This window comes from Alligator sinensis, unplaced genomic scaffold (assembly GCF_000455745.1).
Source record: "Alligator sinensis unplaced genomic scaffold, ASM45574v1 scaffold646_1, whole genome shotgun sequence".
In the NCBI taxonomy this organism is placed as follows: domain Eukaryota; kingdom Metazoa; phylum Chordata; order Crocodylia; family Alligatoridae; genus Alligator; species Alligator sinensis.
Window position 1 is genome coordinate 479,057 of NW_005842642.1, and position 20,072 is coordinate 499,128.

The 20,072-nt window shown below is 41.8% G+C and overlaps 1 protein-coding gene across 4 annotated transcripts in view; it reads left to right on the forward strand.

Moving 5' to 3' along the window:
- The window catches only part of COL4A6 (collagen type IV alpha 6 chain), a 187,939-nt gene that overhangs the window by 68,520 nt on the left and 99,347 nt on the right, over positions 1–20,072 (forward strand). For all 4 annotated transcript variants that reach the window (XM_014524635.2, XM_014524636.2, XM_014524637.2 and 1 more), the window contains exon 3: positions 6,059–6,142. In XM_014524635.2, the coding sequence (XP_014380121.1) occupies positions 6,059–6,142 (84 nt within the window). The remainder of the gene's footprint in view (positions 1–6,058; positions 6,143–20,072) is intronic.

Consider the following 20,072-nt stretch of genomic DNA (forward strand, 5'->3'; position numbering starts at 1 on the left):
CCTGCCCATGCCGATCCACCCAGGCTGCAGCCCTATGCCTGATGTAGGTGCACAAATCCAGGGGGGGGCACGTTCCCCCAGCACCACCCCCGAATGCCTCATGTCCTCTCCCCTGCCCCACACCCCCCCTTGCTCAGGGGCAGCAGGTCAGGAGTGGGGGGCACTAGCAGGGTTAGGAGAGATGGGGGGCTGTGCGTTGGGAATGAGGAGTACTGTTTTCTACTTAAACTCTGTACTGAGTTGGGACTGGTCACCGATGTTTACAAATGGTTCGTTGTACAAAAGAAGTTGAAAGCCACTACTTTAGTGCCCCCCAGCTTCTGGTCTGGGCCATTGTAGACATAAGGCTGTATTTCTGGAATCAAAAGTGAGTGTTTGTTCACTTGATTTATCAGTTCAATCTATGGAGCTTAGATTAACCTGCAAAGATTGAATTGATTCAGTCTCGGGTTTTTTGACTGTCTGTACTTAGCCCAGAAGAGCTGGGATGACTCTAAGGCATGTGTTGTGGCCTCTCAGCTGCTACGTTCTTGTAGTCTCATTGGCCCTGCTCCAAAGCAAGTTAAAGTCAATGGAAAGGCTCCTATTTGAATCAGGCACCGTATGAATGACTTATTTATACACGCTTCCTTGATGGGGATATACCAAAAAAGAAAAGAAAAGGACTACTGCATTGTTAAAATAGTAATAGTTTGTGAACAGTTTTTAAAACAATTGTTTGTTCTCTGGTAGATATCCTCCTTAAAAACAGAAACAAAACTAAAACATATTTTTAAAAATATATTTTTAATAACTCATGAGCCAGATTGTGGTCTCAGTAATACTGTTGTAAACCAGGAGTAAATTACTTGAAGTTAATAAATGTTTTGCTTCATATTTCAATGGGTTTAGTGCAAGTGGGGCCAGAAGCTGTTCTGTTTATTTCTAGTTGTAGTATGTACAGGCAGGGGGAGGGAGAAGGAAAAGAACCTGTGAGCTACTTTTTTTAAAATTTTAATCTGCTGTTGACTACTTATTAAAATAGTTTGACTCAATATTGTTACCTTTTTTTATATCAGCACTCTCCCCTTATTAGTCCCTATTTTGTTTCTCGCATAACAGTCCTCATCAGTCTGAAATTTAATATCAAGGAGCTGTTGGAAAGATCTCTTCCCTGAATTCCCTGAGAAGGGGAGGACCTGGCTGGAGTGCCCGTGCTTTCAGAGTCTGACTACTATCTATGTATTTAAACAATCCTCACACTTGGGCTTTTTTTTCTTTTCATGAAAAATTTAGCAAACAATTTCACCCAAGAAGGATATATTTTAGAAAATTATATGCAGATCTTTATGTACACAAATATTACACACATGGCCATTTTCTATTTAAGCAGCATAGAAGTGTCTGATGTCAACCACTTCCCTTACATAAAATACTTGGTCCATAGCCAACTGGCTTTGATTTGCTTCCTTCCCTTCTTAAATCCTTTTATTCACAAGGGAGGAAAACTACTCATGCTGGGAGCGAACATGCCACCTGACACAACATGCAACATGGACTTGTTTTGGGGTTTTGTAAGTCTTGGTGAGAGCCCCATCCAGCTCCTAATGAAATCAGTGGTAAGACTTCTTTTGACTTTAATTGGAGAAAGATTAGGATCATGTGCAGATTCATTTGCCAAGCAGAGGTACTTGGAAAAACGCACGTAATAGATTGGGAATAATCCTTTCCCTATCTACTCTCCCTGCTTTCCTTTGGGAAGGACTGCTGACTAGTAGCCTGCCTATTACCATTTGCAGTTATGGGTAGGGACCAACCTAATTCCCAGTGTGCGAGACCAAGAGACTTTTGCAGGCTGCTTGCCGCACGCGGAGCTGATTCCACGGTCTTTTTACAGTGAGTCTCCCTCGCCGCTGATTGCCCAAGGGTCGCATTGACCCCAGTCCTCACCACTGATTGGCCAAGGGGCAAAAACCTCAGCATAATTAAATATAAAAGTCTGCAGAAATATCAAATAAATTACTGCATGATTATACATCTAAATATTACATTTAAATTAAGTTGAAATATATTATAAATGTATACACAATATGAATTGTAACTAATATCCTAATTTATTATTAGCAGTCTACAGAAAGTTTAGTAATACTATATGATACTAATCTTTATAGAAACCATTCATGTTAGTTGTTAAACACTAGCATGCAGCATCCACGTGTAGTTGCTGACATCCTCTATCTCTTCAGTGTGAGCACATATCCATACACTGAGATCACTTGCTCTGCATCCACTTGAAATGGTAAGGCAGCTTTTTACCAAGTTGTAGGGATATGGAAACCAATCGGAAACACTCCCAAAACGGTTACAGTCAAGGGCATCTGGCACTCTTTGGCAAAGTTCATGTAAGCAAAATGCTCTTTCTGTTCTCCACAGGTTGGTTTTTCAGTAGCTGAGGGTCAAAACTTAGAAAATGCACCTGATTGGGGTAAAAAATCAAACAGCACTAAAGGAGGCAAACAGTTGTTTAACCATGGTGGTAGTGACTCATCCAACCTATAGTACTGATTCAGTTTCACAGCTCTTGCTTTCTCTGCTGCTTTTTGTGTTGATGGTTTGAAAGTTTTTGTGATGCCATGTCTTTGACCCAACTTATCAAATCCATCAGCTTCTTGGCATGCTTTGATCCATCAAAGCACACAACTTTCAAATCACATTAGAAGCTCCATGAACTAGATTGCATTTTCAGCCACAAACTTAACTTGATCTTCAGTGTTGCCCTGTCTTAAGAGATCATGTAGTTTAAGCATGCACTGTGCTCTGGGTGTGATTTTTTTCAAGCTCCTTGCACATACATTGCTGGTAGTACTTCATATTCTTTGTGTGGCAATGAACTGTGTTAAACCACAAATTCCACCTTGTAAGCACTGGCTCTGCTGCAAGTGATACAGTCACATGTAGATCCCCCCTTTGATTGGCAATAGACTCCCTGTATCAAAGCTTATGGCCAGGACAATGTTTGAATGCTTTTTTTTTAAAGGAGGGATCCAGGCTGTCCACATCAGGAAAATGTATGCCCCAGATGTCACTTACTAAAGAAAGGATGTGTGCTTTGCAGGTGACATGATTTGCATTGGCCATCATTCCATGGAGCACATCAGAGAGAGCTTTGAACATATACATTGCATTATCAGGCAGAATTTAAGAAGCATTTCTAAGCTGTAGTTTACAACAGCCTTCACTACAGTTTGCACCACGGTAGAAAAATTGACAGACATGAGATGAACCGACTCTGTTTGAAAAATAGGCAGGTTGCAGTCTGTCCCGCTCCCAGGTACAAATAAAATGTGCAGAACATGGTTATCTTGGGCATCTGTTGCTGCATCTGCTACAATCAAAATTGATTCATATTCTGCCAATGCAGACTTTGTAAACTGAACATGGGATGCAATTAGTCCTGGTAGATAATCTTGGCAAAGCTTGTTTGCACATGGGAAGCTGCCAGCATTGGCATGTGTTTGTTCAAGTAGTCCTTTGATTTAGGGTTATCAATTTTCTCCAGAGAAATGTTGCATCCACAAGTGCAAATGTAGCTCTCTCTTCTTGTCCAACTGCTTACAGTGGTTTTTTTAAAGATCAAGGACAATAGTCGCTTGTTTATTGCTCTGACCTTCAACCTCTGCAGCAGCCATTCACTTTAAAGAAATACATCTGAATTGCATATAAATGCTGATCAATGCTATTTTTCCTTGACTCATTGCACAGTCTTGTTGGTACATCATTTTGTTCATAGCACAACATTTGCATGCAAGGTACCTACAGGGAACTGCCATACACAGTCCTGAGCTGAAACGTATTCAGCTTTCTTGGATTTCTTTTCACTCATCACCTTCAGACTGTAGCATTGCTGTAGCATTGCATCTTCTTAAAAGATGGCGCCAAAACCCTTTCACTTTCCTGACTGGCATCTTCACTGAGTCTATGTCACTAGCTCAGCCTCTTAGTAGCACTTTCGCAAGCCACGTGCTCTCTGACTGCAGGGATTTCTGCACTTTCTTTGTATTCCAGAAAGCTTTTATTTTGTTTCGGGCAATTCTGTGCAAAATCACTGGCAACACCATTTTTCGTGGTGATTGCAGAAACTGTAGTTTTTCATGATTTCTGTGAAAATTGCAAAACCACAATTTAAGTAGGTCCCTAGTCATGGGATATTTCTGGCACATGGCAGGGTAATTCCCCGCAGTGTGTGCTTCAGAGTTCTGTTGGAGGAACTCAAAAGGGAATAACAGAAGTTAATAGTTGTTTACATTGGCAGGAAACCAACTCTACAATAGATCAAGACTTTTCTTCTATAAGTTACTCCTGGGAGAGAAATTGAAATTTGAAATGTTGAGAGGGACTTCAGGAAGAGAAGGCTTGTACAGGGGACAGCTGGGACAAGGAGTAGATCAAGGGAAAAACCAGCAAAGTAATCAAGGGTAAAATGGATGAGTACCTGGTCACCCATTTGTCTTGTTCTTCCATGGTCTTGCATAGTGCATGCCTGGATACTCAAGGCTGTTGCTGTCAGATTGGTTTTGTTGTGGGTGTAAGGTCTGGGAATAGCTGTTTGCACTGAAATCCCTTGCTCGGGGTGTTAGGGGGATGTTCCCCTGTATACTCGTCTTGCAGAAACTACCAGGATCCAATCATAAAGTCTAACCCCTGCTTGTCATTACAAGTACCTTAGTAACTTTGCAGCTGTACTCTTGTTAATTCTGGAGTTAGGTTCCCATGTGCCCACTCAAGCCTTATTCATCTGACCTGGGTCAGGATTGCTGCTGTATTGGCTACCTTATAATGTGTCATCTTGTCTAATAGCTTCAGTTTGTTCTCTGCATCGGAGGTTCAAGTAGACATTATTTCCAACAACATTCAATAAATGGAAACATGGTACAGAGCTCTGAACCTCACAGGATTTGGTCCTAGCAGCCAAAACATCTAAAAAGTCCTTGTTTTGTGGCTTAGAATTACATGACTCCAAACATGACTACTGTGCAGGAAAAGGCTGTTTCCTTGTTGAGCAAGAAAACCTGATTAATTAGATATTAAAGATGTATTTATTAATAAATGATCACTCTACACTGAGGGAGAAACCAAGCTGCTAAATTAGCCTGGTTCTTTATGAACATCAACATCTTATCAGAAGAACATGTTTTTTTCCTCCAAAAGTTGTCAAGTAGAAAATGCATTAAACCACCTTCCTGTTGGACTTGATACAGGGACCGACCCATTCTAAAACTTGTAATGCGAGAGAGGTGCTATAAAGGGGAGTTTCAAAGATGTAGGGAGTAGCCCAGCTGTGTAGCCTTTTATTTGTTCATTTGTTGCACTGCGTACAATAAAGATGGAAGCTTTGCATTCATGGGAATGGGGGGAAATTTATAGATAACATGGGCATTAATACACATATGTTTTCATCCCACGACACGCTGGAGATCTGCTGCTTTTGGAGCAGACTTGATTAATCGCACACAAGCTGATGCAAACTGAACTTTCTTGTTGTATTCCTTTTAACCATGATATCTACTCTGTATTCAATGATGTTTATATAGCTTTCAATTAATTGCCAGCTTGTTTGGTTCAGTTGTAGTGCAAAGGTGACTAGTTGCAGATTAAAAGCCAAAAAGGTTAGTTCTGGAGCTAAAGTTTCTCCACATCTTGGGGGCTGTGGATGTGGGAGATGGTAACTAGAGTTGAACCTGACCCAAAAAGTGATCCTAACCTGCTAGGGTGCATGATTATCCATTATGCCTTGAAGGTATTCGGCACTCTACGGGATAGAACTCTCTCGTCAATCTCCTTCCACTCATGGTTTCTTTTATTGATATACTTGATATTTCTGAAAATGAGCCAGTTGTTAAAAGTTACAAGTTAAGCTTGCTTGTCCGTTTCATTTCAAATGGATTCATGACTCACTTTGAACAAGCTTGTTGAAATGAAATTAAACGAATCTTTTCTGAAATGCAGTATTTTAATAGGATGCTTAAGGACTTGTAAGTGTTTGGTTACTTATTTTAACCCCTTTTTTTTCTTTCATCAGGGTGGAAAGAAACCCTATCACGGGCCATGTGGGGGCCGAGATTGCAGTGCGGGCTGCAAATGCTTTCCAGAGAAAGGTGCTCGGGTAAGTTGACTGTTTTGCTAGCTAAAGAAAAACAGTCCTGGTGTCTCTTATCTTGCTTTTTCTGAAAAAAAGAAATAATGTTAAATACGCTTAAGACTCAGTCTAATGACTTTATGAGACAGGAGAAGTGATGAAGTCCAGCTGCATCCAAACTGTCTGTGGCCAAGTTTTCAAAAACCGTTTAGAAGATTTATATTTGCTAGCTGTGCAAGAAGACATTAATGGAACTGGCTGATCCACCATGAAATCTGAGTGCTGTTCAAAATATTGAATAGGTTTTATGTACATAAAACAAGATAGGTGATTGAAGTTTTAATTAATTGCAGTGGTGCTGGTTTCCATACAGACCTTTCCTGTTTCAGCTATAAATGGTTCTAATAGGTTGTCAATTAATGACTTTTGGCATGCTTTTGGGGTGGAGGAAATTCAGATTGTGTAGGAGATTATGAAAATTTACTGTAGTTGGTCTGTCTCTGTCTCTCTCATGTTTGCTGAAACCCAATTAATTCCAAAGCAAAGTAATTTTTACTGATTTTTGTTTTAGCTAAGGTTGCACCTGAGAGACTTGCATGCTTGTATTTTGTTTTAGTTGGTTATTTCCTATCTTAGGATGTAAAGCAGCTGCTGCTCTGGCTTTTCCTATGGTTATGTTAATTTTGCCCTAATCTTAATTGCCTAAAATAGCTTTGCATATATTAAAATGATAACATGACATAGTCTGATAAAAGGAGGGGTGTCAGAGTATTTATGTTTTTGGGCACCTATGGAATTCAGGTGGAAGGTAGCCAGTGCTACTTCAAGGCACAGTGAGATCTGCCTCACTTCATGGTTACTGGAAATAAAGCAATTGATTTTGCTGAAAGCACATGTCTTTCTCCTGCATGTACTGCCACATAACAGGAGTTTGCTACGTCATCTGGAAAGAAGTCAGTTGTGGTGACTGACTGGAATTTTCATTTGCCTGTCAGAATTTTTATGAATGTTGTTTCATAACCGAATGTGCATATACTTGCATAATAGATTACATACTCAGCACTAAACGTGATTTCTTTCTGATATCCATCATAGTCTTCCCTTCCGACACTACCAACTATGAAACCTGAGCAGATCACCAAGTCCAACCCTCTGCCATGGGCAGGAAGGATGCTGGGGTCAAATGACCCCAGCTAGGTGATTATTTTTTAAGACTCCCCAACGTAGGAGCGAACACCACTTCCCTTGCAAGTTAGTTCCAGATCCTAGCTGCCCTGACTGTGAAGTAGTGCTTCCTGATGTCTAGCCTGAGCCTAGATCACTCCCATTATCTGTATTCATAATGGAAATACAGAATCCCCAATCTGAAAAAACTTTGACCTGTTTGCAGGGGAGGTGTAAAGCATCCTGGGATGCTGGGGACTAAGAGTTAACTTGAATCTGGAAGGGATCTTGGACAGAAGTTTAATAAACCAGTAACACCTAAATCAGTTAAGTCTGATACTACATCCATCCAGGTTTATCTTAAACCGGTTTCAGCCATTTTGAAAGAGGTTTATGTGCACTGAGCTTCTGTTGCGTTACAGATTTGAATCAGTTTCTGATCACTTATACTGGTTTAGGTGTTGTTTCTGTTGCTAGCCTAAATGTTTCCTGAATTCTTCTACGTTTAACTGTTACTGCTAGTGCTGCGGTCAGCACCTTTGTAACAGATACAGCATTTACCCCCAGTGTCTCTCCCTGTACTACATCTCATTATAAAACCGATGTAAAAAGAAACAAGCTTCTGGAAAGCTCATTGAAGATCACCAACTGGATGAAAGGCACTTGAGATGCATAAACAACTGTTAAAGCACATCTCTTCTTGTGCAGCCTGTGGTGAAGAACAAATAAAATGCAACTGTATGAAATGAGCGATTTCCCCAGTGCTTGTGATGCTATGTAGTAAAAGCAGATGTAAACCTTGTTAATCTGTTTCATTCTGAAGTACATCTTCTGAAACAGCTGACTGTAGTTCACCCCCCTACAATACAGATTCCAAGCAAGTGCCCTATGTGAAATGTAGTGCATGGGAATACAGAGGATGTAGCCTTTAAAACAGATCAAGGCAGCTGGAATTTGAAAGCAGAATAAATATACGTACAATGAGAAAAATGGGTCTTTTTATGCAATGACTCGATTTTGCAAAATGCTGGGCATTCCTTCAAGGTATGTAGTAAGGCGCTCCTCTTCTGTGAAAGGCAGAGGGATCTGAGCATGTCCAGCACCTTGTTTTTGTCTGATCCTCACTGACACCCCCAGGTCGCTCCTTGAACAGAGTGTTCCCAGAAATGCTCCAACCCTTGGGCAGTGTTGAACATCATCCTCTGTCTCTTTTCATTCCCAGGGTTTGGCTTGATTGTTTGCACTGGCCATGGCATTGTTGACCTTGCAGTTCAAGCTGTTGGTATGTCTTTTGTTGAGATGTCACAAAGGCTTTCGGCCGTTTTCATTGCAGACCTGAGAACTCGTTTGACTTTTTAACTTTGCTTCTTATGTGACCTAAACTTTGAGAAGTTTTCAGTGCTGTAAATGGAAAAGGACTCGGTCCTCTCACTGAGATCTGTGCATGGAGGGAGATTCTGCACAGGAAACCTCCCTCCCATACAGAAAGGGCTGGAGAACAGCCTCCCATAGTGTTGTTTCTCCCAACCTCCCAATTTGCAAGTACTTCAAGACCCAGGACTCCAGTAAGGTGGGATTAAGACATGGTCAAGGGTGTCTGGAGTGCTAGCCTGTACCCCACAGTATCTTGGAGAAGATCATACAACCTGGCCCCTGAGCTTACTGCTGAGGAACTGGCTGATGAGGGGGTTTGCTTTCATTGCTACTGTTGATGTACAGTACATGTTTTTGACAGATGAAGTAGATGTCTGACTAACAATGTGGGACTGACCTCTGTAGCCAGACCCTTGAAACAGAAGAAGCAAAGAAGGAAAAGAGAATGTATTACTCCCCAATCATAGCCTAATGGAAAGGATATACGAGATACTTCAGGCAGCTCTAACTTGGTGCGTTGCTGATCAGATCAGCAATGCACCAAGATCAGCACTGCTGATCTCATATCTGCCTGTGCTTTCTTATTTATATTCCTGCATAGGTAGAGAAATATGTTTAAGAAATACCCAAGTTCCATTTGCTTCTGTTAAGAATCAGGCTCTTACCTGCCACTTCTCACAGTGGGTCTTGAGTTCCTAAGTCACTGTGACAGTGCTGAAAACTTTAATTATATATTTTAATTTTTCCTTTTAGAGTACTGCTTTCTTAAAATTTGAGAGGACAAGATGCAAAAATAGCTGCTGTCTCTGCTTTGTTTGTAGCTTTTGTACCGTTTAAGGGAGCAACTCTGGAGCTGGGAGTTCCAATATGTTCAAACTAGGTCTTCCATGCTCAGAAATGAATCCAGATATTTAAGAAAAATCTCTGGTGCAGTGTGCACATGGGCTCTTCTAGTAGCAAGTGTCAGATGTCACAATAATGTGAAAACACCTCTCCCTATGGTTTTTCACTAGCTCTGGTAAGTTCATTGTGATAGACATCCTTCTATATATTGTTCATTGAGGTTTAATTATGACCCAATTATGTCATACCTAGAGAATAAACACTTGGTTGTGGGAGAGCCTTTCACCTTGATCAATAAGTTAAATCCACCTGTGGTAGATAATGACTGAGGATGAAATCCGGGTTTCAATTAAATTAACTGCAAAATTCCTTGGTGGGTGGGGAAGCACAATTTCACTCTGAAAACTGATGTTTGTTGAGTGCTTAGTGATTGGAACCAAGTTGTTAATTCATAGTGGACAGTTTAGTGAGTAATGAAAAATTAGTTAAAATCAAAACACATCAGCTCAGTTCTGGTTAAAAAAATAAATAAATGTCTTTCTTTGGGTTTCATCCTAAGCCTTTTAATGTGAAAATAACCCCACTAGCCAGTATCTGTTTCACTTTGCTGCTTAATCCCCAGAGACTTTGAGAGCCCCAAGTTGGAGCCTGGCTCTTTATCTAAAGTTGTAGGGATTCAGGCTTCTAGCTCTGAAGGTCCCTGATTTCCATTCTTGTTAGCTATGAGGGCAGCTATCAAATAAATGCAAGGACAGTCTGTTTAAAAGGAGACCTACTGTAACCACAGACATGCCCAATATTTATACAAATTGTGCTCTTTTATTTGCATACAATCCAGTATTAATGCAGTTTGAATGTAGTTGCTGTACCTACATGCACAATTAATCATACTTTGCACACATTTGGATAATCAGTTCCTCTTGTATTTTTTGTATGCATTTCCTTTAAAATTCTTTCAGAATATCAGTTAATGAAGCAAAGCCAATGCATGTGAAAATATACTGCAAAAGGAAAAAATATGCAAATCCTGATGCCTTAAGATAAAAATAACTTAATTCTGTAGACTGGAAAAAGTAATATATTAAACAAGAGTATCAAGAAAATGACTGTTTTTAATGAAGAGATTTAAAGAGATCAAATTTTAATGAGTCTTTTCATATTAAAAATAATGAAATGCCAATAGTTTTAATGTTCTCAGTTTGGTAGGTGATTGCTCAGATAATATTTTAGCTGTAGTACTAAAGAACACCATCAGAAAATATACCATGTTAAAATAATTTTCACTGCTATTTTTCAGTACTTGACTCAGAGCTTTTGGGCAGGATTAGCCCCTGAGCTTTTGAAAAGTTCATTCCATATCAATGGCTTTATTGCCAAGAGTTATATCCTTGCAGTAGAAATGGAAAGATTTTTCCTAATTACATTGTTTCAAGACTGGAAGCGTTAAATAGTAGAAGGCCTGCACCATTTCATCTCTACAGCTAATTTTGCCTCCAGTTGATTGTGCTGGCTTGCTTCGTTTTATAGCCTGTCATCTAATTTTTAACACTTGTAAAGATAAACTAGCAGCAGCACTGTTCACTGTACATATCCCATCTCTTGGTGCCTGCTCACTTATTGTGGACGTTATAACAATAATTGAACTTGCTTTAAGTATTACTTGCTTTAAGTATTACTGGACATGTTTTTGTGGTTTCCAGCTCAGATTGGTCCTGTGTTCTTCACTTCTATATTTCTTCAAAAGTCAGGCTTTTCTAAAAAAGAAGAAAAAACTGAAATCATACATAAGAACACCTGTATTAATAGAGAAACTGTATCTCATGCAGTTATGTTTTCCAATTATTGAAAGAGCTAAATTTCAATTCCTAGTGTTACCAGTTACCTTTGGGTTTTTTCCCATGACTTGTACTGAAGTCAATAAATGTTTCTGTTGCAAATCATGTGCTCTCTAAAGCTCTTCTGCCTGATTAAATGCAAGCCCATTAAGATAAGATGAAGGTATTTATCTAACTACATTGTCAGTTACAAAACCATTAATGCTAGAAGGACTCTTCAGATTGAAATAGACTTTGCTAGCAACTGCCACTCAGAGGTATTTTAAATTCTGAGAGTGGTTGCTAAACTTAAAATAACCATGGTAAATGTAGGTCAATAACTGAGTTTTTAATAAGAATTGCTGTAGGCCAAGTCAGTTGGAAGATGTAGATAAATCTCTTAAGGAGACTGTTTGTGGCATAACTGGACACTATATAACTTTTCGGGATGGTATAATCTAACTGTTGATTATATAGGATTCGTGTCATATCGGCAAAAGTGACTTTGGATTCCTCTTTTGATTTTGTGATAGCATCCCCAGTTTTGCTTAGGTCACAGGCGAGCATTCCTTGTGACAATTGGTTGATAGATATCTTGGTGTGTTATTTTTCTCTAAATAAACGATAAAAGTTAAATGTTTAAAAATTGGACTTCTTAAATGTACTAAGGTAGTACTGGTTTGCTGAATTTTGCTTTTGACAGCTAGATAACATTACTAAGGCTGGTTGGGAATTTTCTAATGAAACACTACTCTGTTGGCAAATGCTAGTGCATATCAACCAAAATACTGTAGAAAGGCATTCGTTTTTGAACTTGTACTGAGCCATTGTTTCCATCTCTTTCCTGTTTCATTTCATGCTAGCTTCCCTCACAGATTGCTTGAGACCCCAAGCTTCTTAAGTCTATGGAAAATGGAGATGGCTGTCTTCTCTGCTTTTTTTTCAGACATGGAACATTTTCCCAGAATTATTTAATAAAACAGGCACTTTCTTCTCCAAGTTCCTTCCAGGAACCAGTTCTATAGATATACCTTCAGATATTGCCAGTTCATCACAACTTAAGTGGTTATCTGTGATCTCCAACATTGCTTATGCCTTTCATTAAATTCTCTTTATACAGAAAGGCCTCATACTTGAGAATTGTGTGTTTTATCCAGCTCAAGTAACAATCTATTACCTCGTCCACTTCTTTTCTCCCTCTCTCATTTTCTCCACCCTGCTTTTGTTATACCATCTGGTGACGAGTAGGGAGGGAGTGTGTGTCTACGTGGTAGCAGTCGTCATAATCATCTAGTTCATTCCCCTCCAAAGTCAGGTCTAATTGTTATAACAATTCTTTGAACTGTTTTGTTGTGTGGAGAAATGCTGATTAAAAATGTGTCACTTTCATCCTTAATAAATATGCATGACTGAGAAATATTACGAAGAAAAATAACTTATCTTGATCAATTTCCCCCTCTGGGTAAGCATTAAAAAGTATTACACCATCATATTACTTGGGAAAGAGGATGATCTTCAAAGTTTAAAGAATGTTGACCATCTGTTAGCTGTTATTAAACATGAGTTTGGCTATATTTTGAGTGAAAATGAGGTAATACAAGTCAAACACACTCTGTGCACCAATTGCTTTTATTAACAATTACTAAGGCTTAGTTTTTATTATATCCAAAAATGTTAACTTCAGCCAAATGTGGCATTAAGCAATTATTGTACATTTCCTCTACACAACTCCTGACCCAATCTGAATAAAATACATTGAGGCCTGGCTCTTAACCAGAGCCATAGTGTAAGTTATCTAAACCAGGGGTGGCTAGCCTGTGGCATGTATGCCACAAGTGGTGGGTAGCTTGTGTGTGTGGCATGCAGCAGACCAGAGAGGAAGCAGGCAGCGCAATGACAGATATAGCTGAGATGAAAACTCAGAACAGCAGATTAGGCAGGGGGAGGGGATCAGAGTGGCACTTAGCAAGGGTGTGGGCTTAAATTGTGGCACACCTGCCAAAAAGGTTGGCCCTCACTGACCTAAATAAATCTCATGGATTGCAGTTTGTATCATCTAATTTGCGGTAGATATCAAGACAGAACTGAACACACACACAAACACACAATTTGTCATCAGCTCAATACAACAGTCATGCAATATCATTACTTCTCAAGAAAATAGGTTGTCATCTAATTGACTTTCAGGCATGATGAGAATGACCAAATACTTTTAAAGCACATTTTGCAAATTGACAAATAATGTGAGCCCTGTTTTATGCCACAGGAGGGTAAATTTACACCATTAAACATTGCATTAGGAAATTGTTTAAACACAATACAAAAGGGTATCATCTGTGTTTGTGCTGTCAGCATGGTTGGGGCAACAAATGTATAAACTAAAAACCATTTTGAAATTGGTCTGTTAGTGCTGCACATCTTGCAGTGCTGTGGGAACCATGAGGGAGGAGAGGTGTTTGATGAAGTTAAATCTTGAAGTAGCCCAGAGCACTAGTTCCCGAACTGCACTGCACAGGGCACTTCCAGGAAGTCTGCAGAGTTGCAGTGATGAAGCATCTATCAGTCTTTAAGCTCTGCACTTCATTCTAAGTGTAGCTCAGTTCAGCCATCTCTTTGGTTTCCAGAGTTTGTATCTTCCCTTAGATCAATGATTCTCAACCAGAATATGGCACTTTGGGGTGCTGTGAGATCCTTCAAAGGGTCCTGTGAAATATGAGAAGATAAGCAGATGAACACCCTGCACAGCCACAGCTGGAGTGGGGAAGTAGTGACTCTGAGGCTCCCCCTGTACCTAGATCATCTGAGAACAGCAGTAGTGGAAGCAGGGTGTATCTGCAATGAATGCTGTACCCATCCGGGGGGTACTTTCAGATCCCCAGGTGTGTCAGGAGCCAAAAGTGAATAATTACACCCTCACTTTGAACTATATTAAATGTCTGCAAAGTTGCCTGAATGTATTAATATATCTGATAAGTATGGGAAGCTGTTTTTGTTTTCTTTTTAAGATGGAGTGGACTGTTGCCAAAACTAATAAGCAAAAAAGCAATGAAGTTTTAAATGTCATCTGGGTCTAATCCATAAAAAATAAAGGACAAAATATAAACTTGACGTTGAAGAATTATTAATAAAAATGCCTGTTTTTGTTCTTTAAAGCATTTTTCAATTGCTTTACACAATGATCAAATAAGAATTTCTAATAAAATGGTTCAACATGTGAATTTGCTTAAACCTCTCCCTTTTAATTGTACATTCAGTGCAAAGGCTGATACTGTTATGTGGTTCATGTTATGGTCCCAAGTGTCTTTTGGTTTACAACTAAAATGATCATATTTGTGTTCACATCTTGTCTAGTCAGTAGCATCTACTCCTCTTTTTGTGACGTGTGCTTGCCACCACCTCCAAACAGGTTGCATAGGTATAAACCTGTATGTGACCCAGTTTAACGGTTCCTTTGAGGATGCACAAGCCAGGATAGAATCCAGCTCAATCTCCTGTAGCTATTCTGGCTGTATGTATATTGCAGTTATTTTCATAAAACATCAACATTAATGGTGCTATATTTTTATGTGTTTCCCAACTAAGTATGCAGAACAGAATTATTCCTTGGGAACTGTTTTAATGCCCGATTGCTACCAAATTTGCAATTCTTTTGCTTATGACTTGTGTAGTTTTATTTCCTTTGATAATCCTAATGACTGCCCCGGCACGTGATCCTTATGTGTAAAAGAAAGATTGCTCTAACAAGTGTGTCAGACATTCAGCTTGTGGAGTCACTGTCGCCACTGTGCTAGAGTTGAAGTCAGCACTGCATGCCCTGTGCCAGAGTCGCTGCTGCTGTGTGTTCCATGCTGGAGCTACAGCCATGGCGCACAACTTGTCAGCGGTAACCAGCTCCAGCATGTGGCACACATCACATGGCTGGGGCTGGGGCTGCTACCGCCACTGCCACCAGAGTCACCATGTGGAATGGATCTGGCCTGCAAGTAGCCCCGTGGTCTGGATCTGCTCTGGGGCAAAAGATGTGTGATGCCCCTGCTATAAAAGAGATGACACTTCTGGTAAATAATCTGGTAAAATACTGTTTCAGATTAAACCCATTCTGAATGCCCAGATGTTGTCAATATGTCATCTGTTTGTGTTATGATGACCATTGTCTACAGGACCCAGATGAGATTGGGGCCCTGCTGTACAAAGTACTGTACAAATGTACAATAAGAGACAGTACTTGTGTTGAACACTTGCAATCCAAATAAATACTTTATTTGTAAAGTGTCTTAAACTTGAACCAAGTAATCAGAAACTCATGTTCCTTACTTTATATTTAGAAACTTGTTTCCAGGAAAATAAATGATTCTATAGCAAATCTTTCAAACTGAAAACACTAGCACAGGGTAACTAGGGTTACTGGTGTTGTATATTGTTTTTATAAGAGAACTCTGAAAGTAATGTAGCAAAATTCTGCTGGAAATTATCCAGTTTCCAAATATAGAGACATGATCTAAATTTGGTGTCCTTTTTCTTGTCCCAGTTTTAATTATTTAGGATATGTATTCTGAACAGAACAAAATGTTTTTCTGAGGATACTCTACCTCTGGAAATTCCTTAGAAGTAAAAATGTACCCTAGTCTGGCTCAGAGCAAATTTAAATTAAATAAATAAAGTCTGTGCTCAAACTCATAACAGCAGGTGGTCATTTTCTATGCAACTCCAGCTGCAAAAGAACTGTAAATCCAACAGCATTTCAAAACGTAGCTACAGGACACCCAGAGACTTCTTTATGTTTGGATCAGTGTTTCTAAGACTCTGAAAGGGAACATTTTCTAAGATTTAAAGTTTTTCCCTTGAAACAAATGACAAAGAAGTGAAGTAATTGAACTTCATTTGTTTTTCTAACATCCTGCCTGTAACCTGAACTAATCTATTCTAGCCATTTGTTCCCTATCATCAGCCAGACTGAGCCTTTGCTCCTGAGAACATTTTGGGTAATTAATTAATTTTGCTTAGAGTGGCTTTATTCTGTGGCCTCAGTGAAAAGAAGCATGCAGAATTTGCTTCATATCCTTAATCTGGGTGCTCTGTGCTGGATATTTCCGTTTTTCATGTGGCAGAGTCAGGTACTACACTGAATACATATAGCCTGCAGTGTCTGCCCTTAGCTTTTAGCAGTGTTACTTCTCTCCCTTACAATTTTGTTTGTATGGCTGTGTCCAGATTAGCATGGATATGTGGTATGTGGCACTACATATGAAAATATCCCCTGCACTGCTACCTTGCAGCTTGGGGGGGGATTGACCCCAGGAGATCCTGGGATCAAAATAAATCCATGCCAAAAAAAAACCAGGGTGGCGCATGTGAGGGAGGGAAGAGATGTGGAGAGGCAGCCCCTGCAGTAAGGGAAGGAATGGGGCTGGGGCTGGGGCAGACACTGCCCAGCTGGGGTGGGGCATGGGACAGAGCTGAGAGAGGCTCGTTTAGGGGGTGAGGGGGATAGATCCCATTTCTACGTGCACCCTGGGGGAGCCATGGGGGCACATGCCCCCCAGATCTGTGTGTGGGCCCGTCTCTGACCCCATTCTGCAGTGGCAGCCTGCCTTCTCCCCGTGCACAGATCCAAGGGGGCACATGCCCCCCATAGCTCTCCCAGGGTGCACATAGTGGTGGGATCCCCACATCCTCTGAATGATCTGCCAGCTCCTTCCTTCACCTTGCCTTGCCCCAGCCCCTGCCCCTGCCCCACTTCCTCCCTAACCACAGGAAACTTGATCTGCCCCCCACCCCTTCCCCCGCAACAGATTTACCAGCTGGATGCTGCTCTCCAAGCTGCTGGGCTGCATATCGGCGATCGGATTGGTATTGGCCAATATGGCTCGTTAATAATTGGCCATCGGTGTCAGCCCAAAAAATCTTTATCGGTGCACCCCTAATATGTAATTCTACCAATGAAACCCTCTTATGCCCTTGAAATGGTCTGTGTGCATGTATCTGGGGATTTTCAGTAACTTTTGTGGTTGTGGAAGCAGGGATGAAGTTAAAAGAAAACACGTGTTTTTAAATCCAGTTTTTTTGCACTACTTTGAAAGACTAATACATGGATACTATGCTTGATACTATGTCAGCAAGAACCTGTGTCTGAAGGAAAGCATCTTTCAAGAGGCTTGGGAATCATTTCCTTTTCTGAATTTGGACTTAATATTCAATACAATTCTCAAGTATGAAGCCTTGATCTTTTATGCAAATATGCTATTGACTCAAATCCAAGATATTTTCTTTTCCCTTTTACCATGGAGAAAAAGACCCCTTGTCTTGGATTCAAGTATGAGGGGAGGAGGCATGCTGCAAGAGGCACAGTGGAGTACATAGCAGGTGGGGGTACAGGCACTGAGGTGGGCAGGCATGGGTGGGCACAGGCACTATTGATGGGAGCACCAAGTGGTAGAGGTGGCAGGGTGGCAAGTGGTGGGGGAGAAGGACAGCAGAGGGTAAGGGGTCAAGCTGCCTGCCTCCTCACTCCCTGCCTCTCTGTTGCTGTTTTCCTGGCTGTACTGGGGAACAAATTTAAGATAACCCTCTAATAATTGGATTATATGCATGGAAGATTATAACAATTATTATAAGTTTTCCCTGTATAGTAGCTAATCATTGAGGGGGTTCTCTTCAAATTTGAAGTCATCTTGGATTTGGGTAAATACAATATTGATCAAATGTGATGAAGCTGAATAGACACGACACACCAAAGTTGTGTCTATTATTAGGGGTGCACTGATAAAAATTTTTGACCATACTGATAGCCAATTATTAGCCAGCCATATAGGTGGTCCAGAGAGGTGATACTCCCCCTCTATGCAACTTTGGTCAGGCCACAGTTGGAGTACTGCGTCCAGTACTGGGCGCCACACTTCAAAGGGGATGTGGCCAGCCTGGAGAGGGTTCAGAGGAGGGCCACCTGCTTGGTGAGAGGGCAGCAGAACAGGCCCTACAAGGGGAGGCTGAGGGACCTGAACCTGTTCGGCCTCAGCAAGAGGAGGCTGAGGGGGGACCTGGTGGCTGCCTACAAACTCATCAGAGGAGATCAACAGCAAATAGGTAGAGCCCTTTTCTCCCCAGCACCACCTGGGTGACGAGGAACAATGGTACTAAGCTGATGGAGAATAGGTTTAGGTTAGAGATCAGAAGGCAATATTTTACAGTTAGGGTGGCCAAAATCTGGAACCAACTTCCCAGGGAAGTGGTCCTCGCCCCTACCTTGGGCAAATTCAAGAGGAGGTTGGATGACCACCTGTCTGGGGTCTTGTGAACCCAGCATTCATTCCTGCCTGTGGCAGGAGGGGGTCAGGCTAGATGATCTGTTCAGGTCCCTCCTGACCCTAGCTACTATGAAACTATATCTGCTAATACTGATCCAATAACCAATTTATAGGAATGCAGTCGGGCAGCATGGAGAACAACTCCCTACGGGTAAGTCCGTGGAGGGGAGGGAAGGAGTATGCGGGGTGCAGATTGAGGACTCCACAGTGAGAGAAGGAGTGGGGCTGCCCAGCTAGGGTAGTGAATGGGACCCGGGGCTGGGGCTGGGAGAGGGACAGAGCCATGGGCAACTCGTCCAGGTGATCAGCGTCCTGGTGGCTAAAAATAGCAATAGTGGCACTTGAACTTAAGCTCATCAAATGAGCTTTAGTTCAAGCACCACCACCACTTTTAAGCGCAAGGATGCTTTTAACAGGAGTGGAACCAAATGGAGCAAGGGCGGATGCAGGCTACCCACTGCAGGCTCAGGGCTCTCCACTCTGCTGCCTTTCCCTTGGGAAGGCCATGCCGGCCACACACCCCCTGTCCACCCGGCAGTGGGAGGCACAACTCACTGCCTCCACCACTGCCAGGTGGGTAGGGGACACTCAGTCAGCGTGGGGCTCCTGAGGGAAAGGCAACAGAGCAGAGAGCCCTGAGCCTGCAGTGAGCAGCCTACATCTGCCCTGTGCAAAAATCTGGAGGGTCACATCCCCCCCCCCGACATGTCTCCTTCCCAGTGGGGTGCAGCAGTGGGGAACCTCCGTTCTCTGCCCCCGCACCCCCTGGGCAGTGCCCCCAGCCCAGCCCCTGCTCCTCCCCCACTCCTTCCCTCACCGTGGGGCCCTCGATCTGTACCCCCATCCCTTCCCCATGCCTGTTCCCTTCCACAGAATTACCTGCAGGGTGCTGCTCACCACACTGCCTGGTTGTATTCCTGCTTGCAACTGTTGGCTACAAAAGACCAACTCGCAGGATCATCATAAAATTCTAGTTTATTGGACGGATGCAAAAGTCAGACCATAAACCTTGGTGCTGATCCCCTCAAACACACACACATTCACGTGCACACACACTCACAGTAGCTAGCTCTGAACACTAAGCACTGGTGTCAAGATATACCTGTCCCCAAGCGCTGGAGTCCACCGTCAATGGCCAGTCAAGGCTTCTTTCAGTGTGATGTTGCTGCAGAAGGGGGTTGCCAGCTGGTCCTTCTGGCTGGACAGGCAGGGTGCTGGTCAGGTCAAAGAGGGCCACATTGGGGGTCATTCTTTGCTGCCTTTTATCCCTCTCTGAAAGACTTTGTTGACTGCCCAATTCTCAGGCTTACCCAATCCAGGGGTCGTTGACCTCGAGGGACGTCCCTCTTGGTAGCTGCTGGATGGCAGCTGTCAGCCCCAGGGGTCACGTCCGCAGATATGTGTAGTCTCAGGAGTCCATTGATGAATTTTGATTGATTCACTGCTGTGATGAATAGA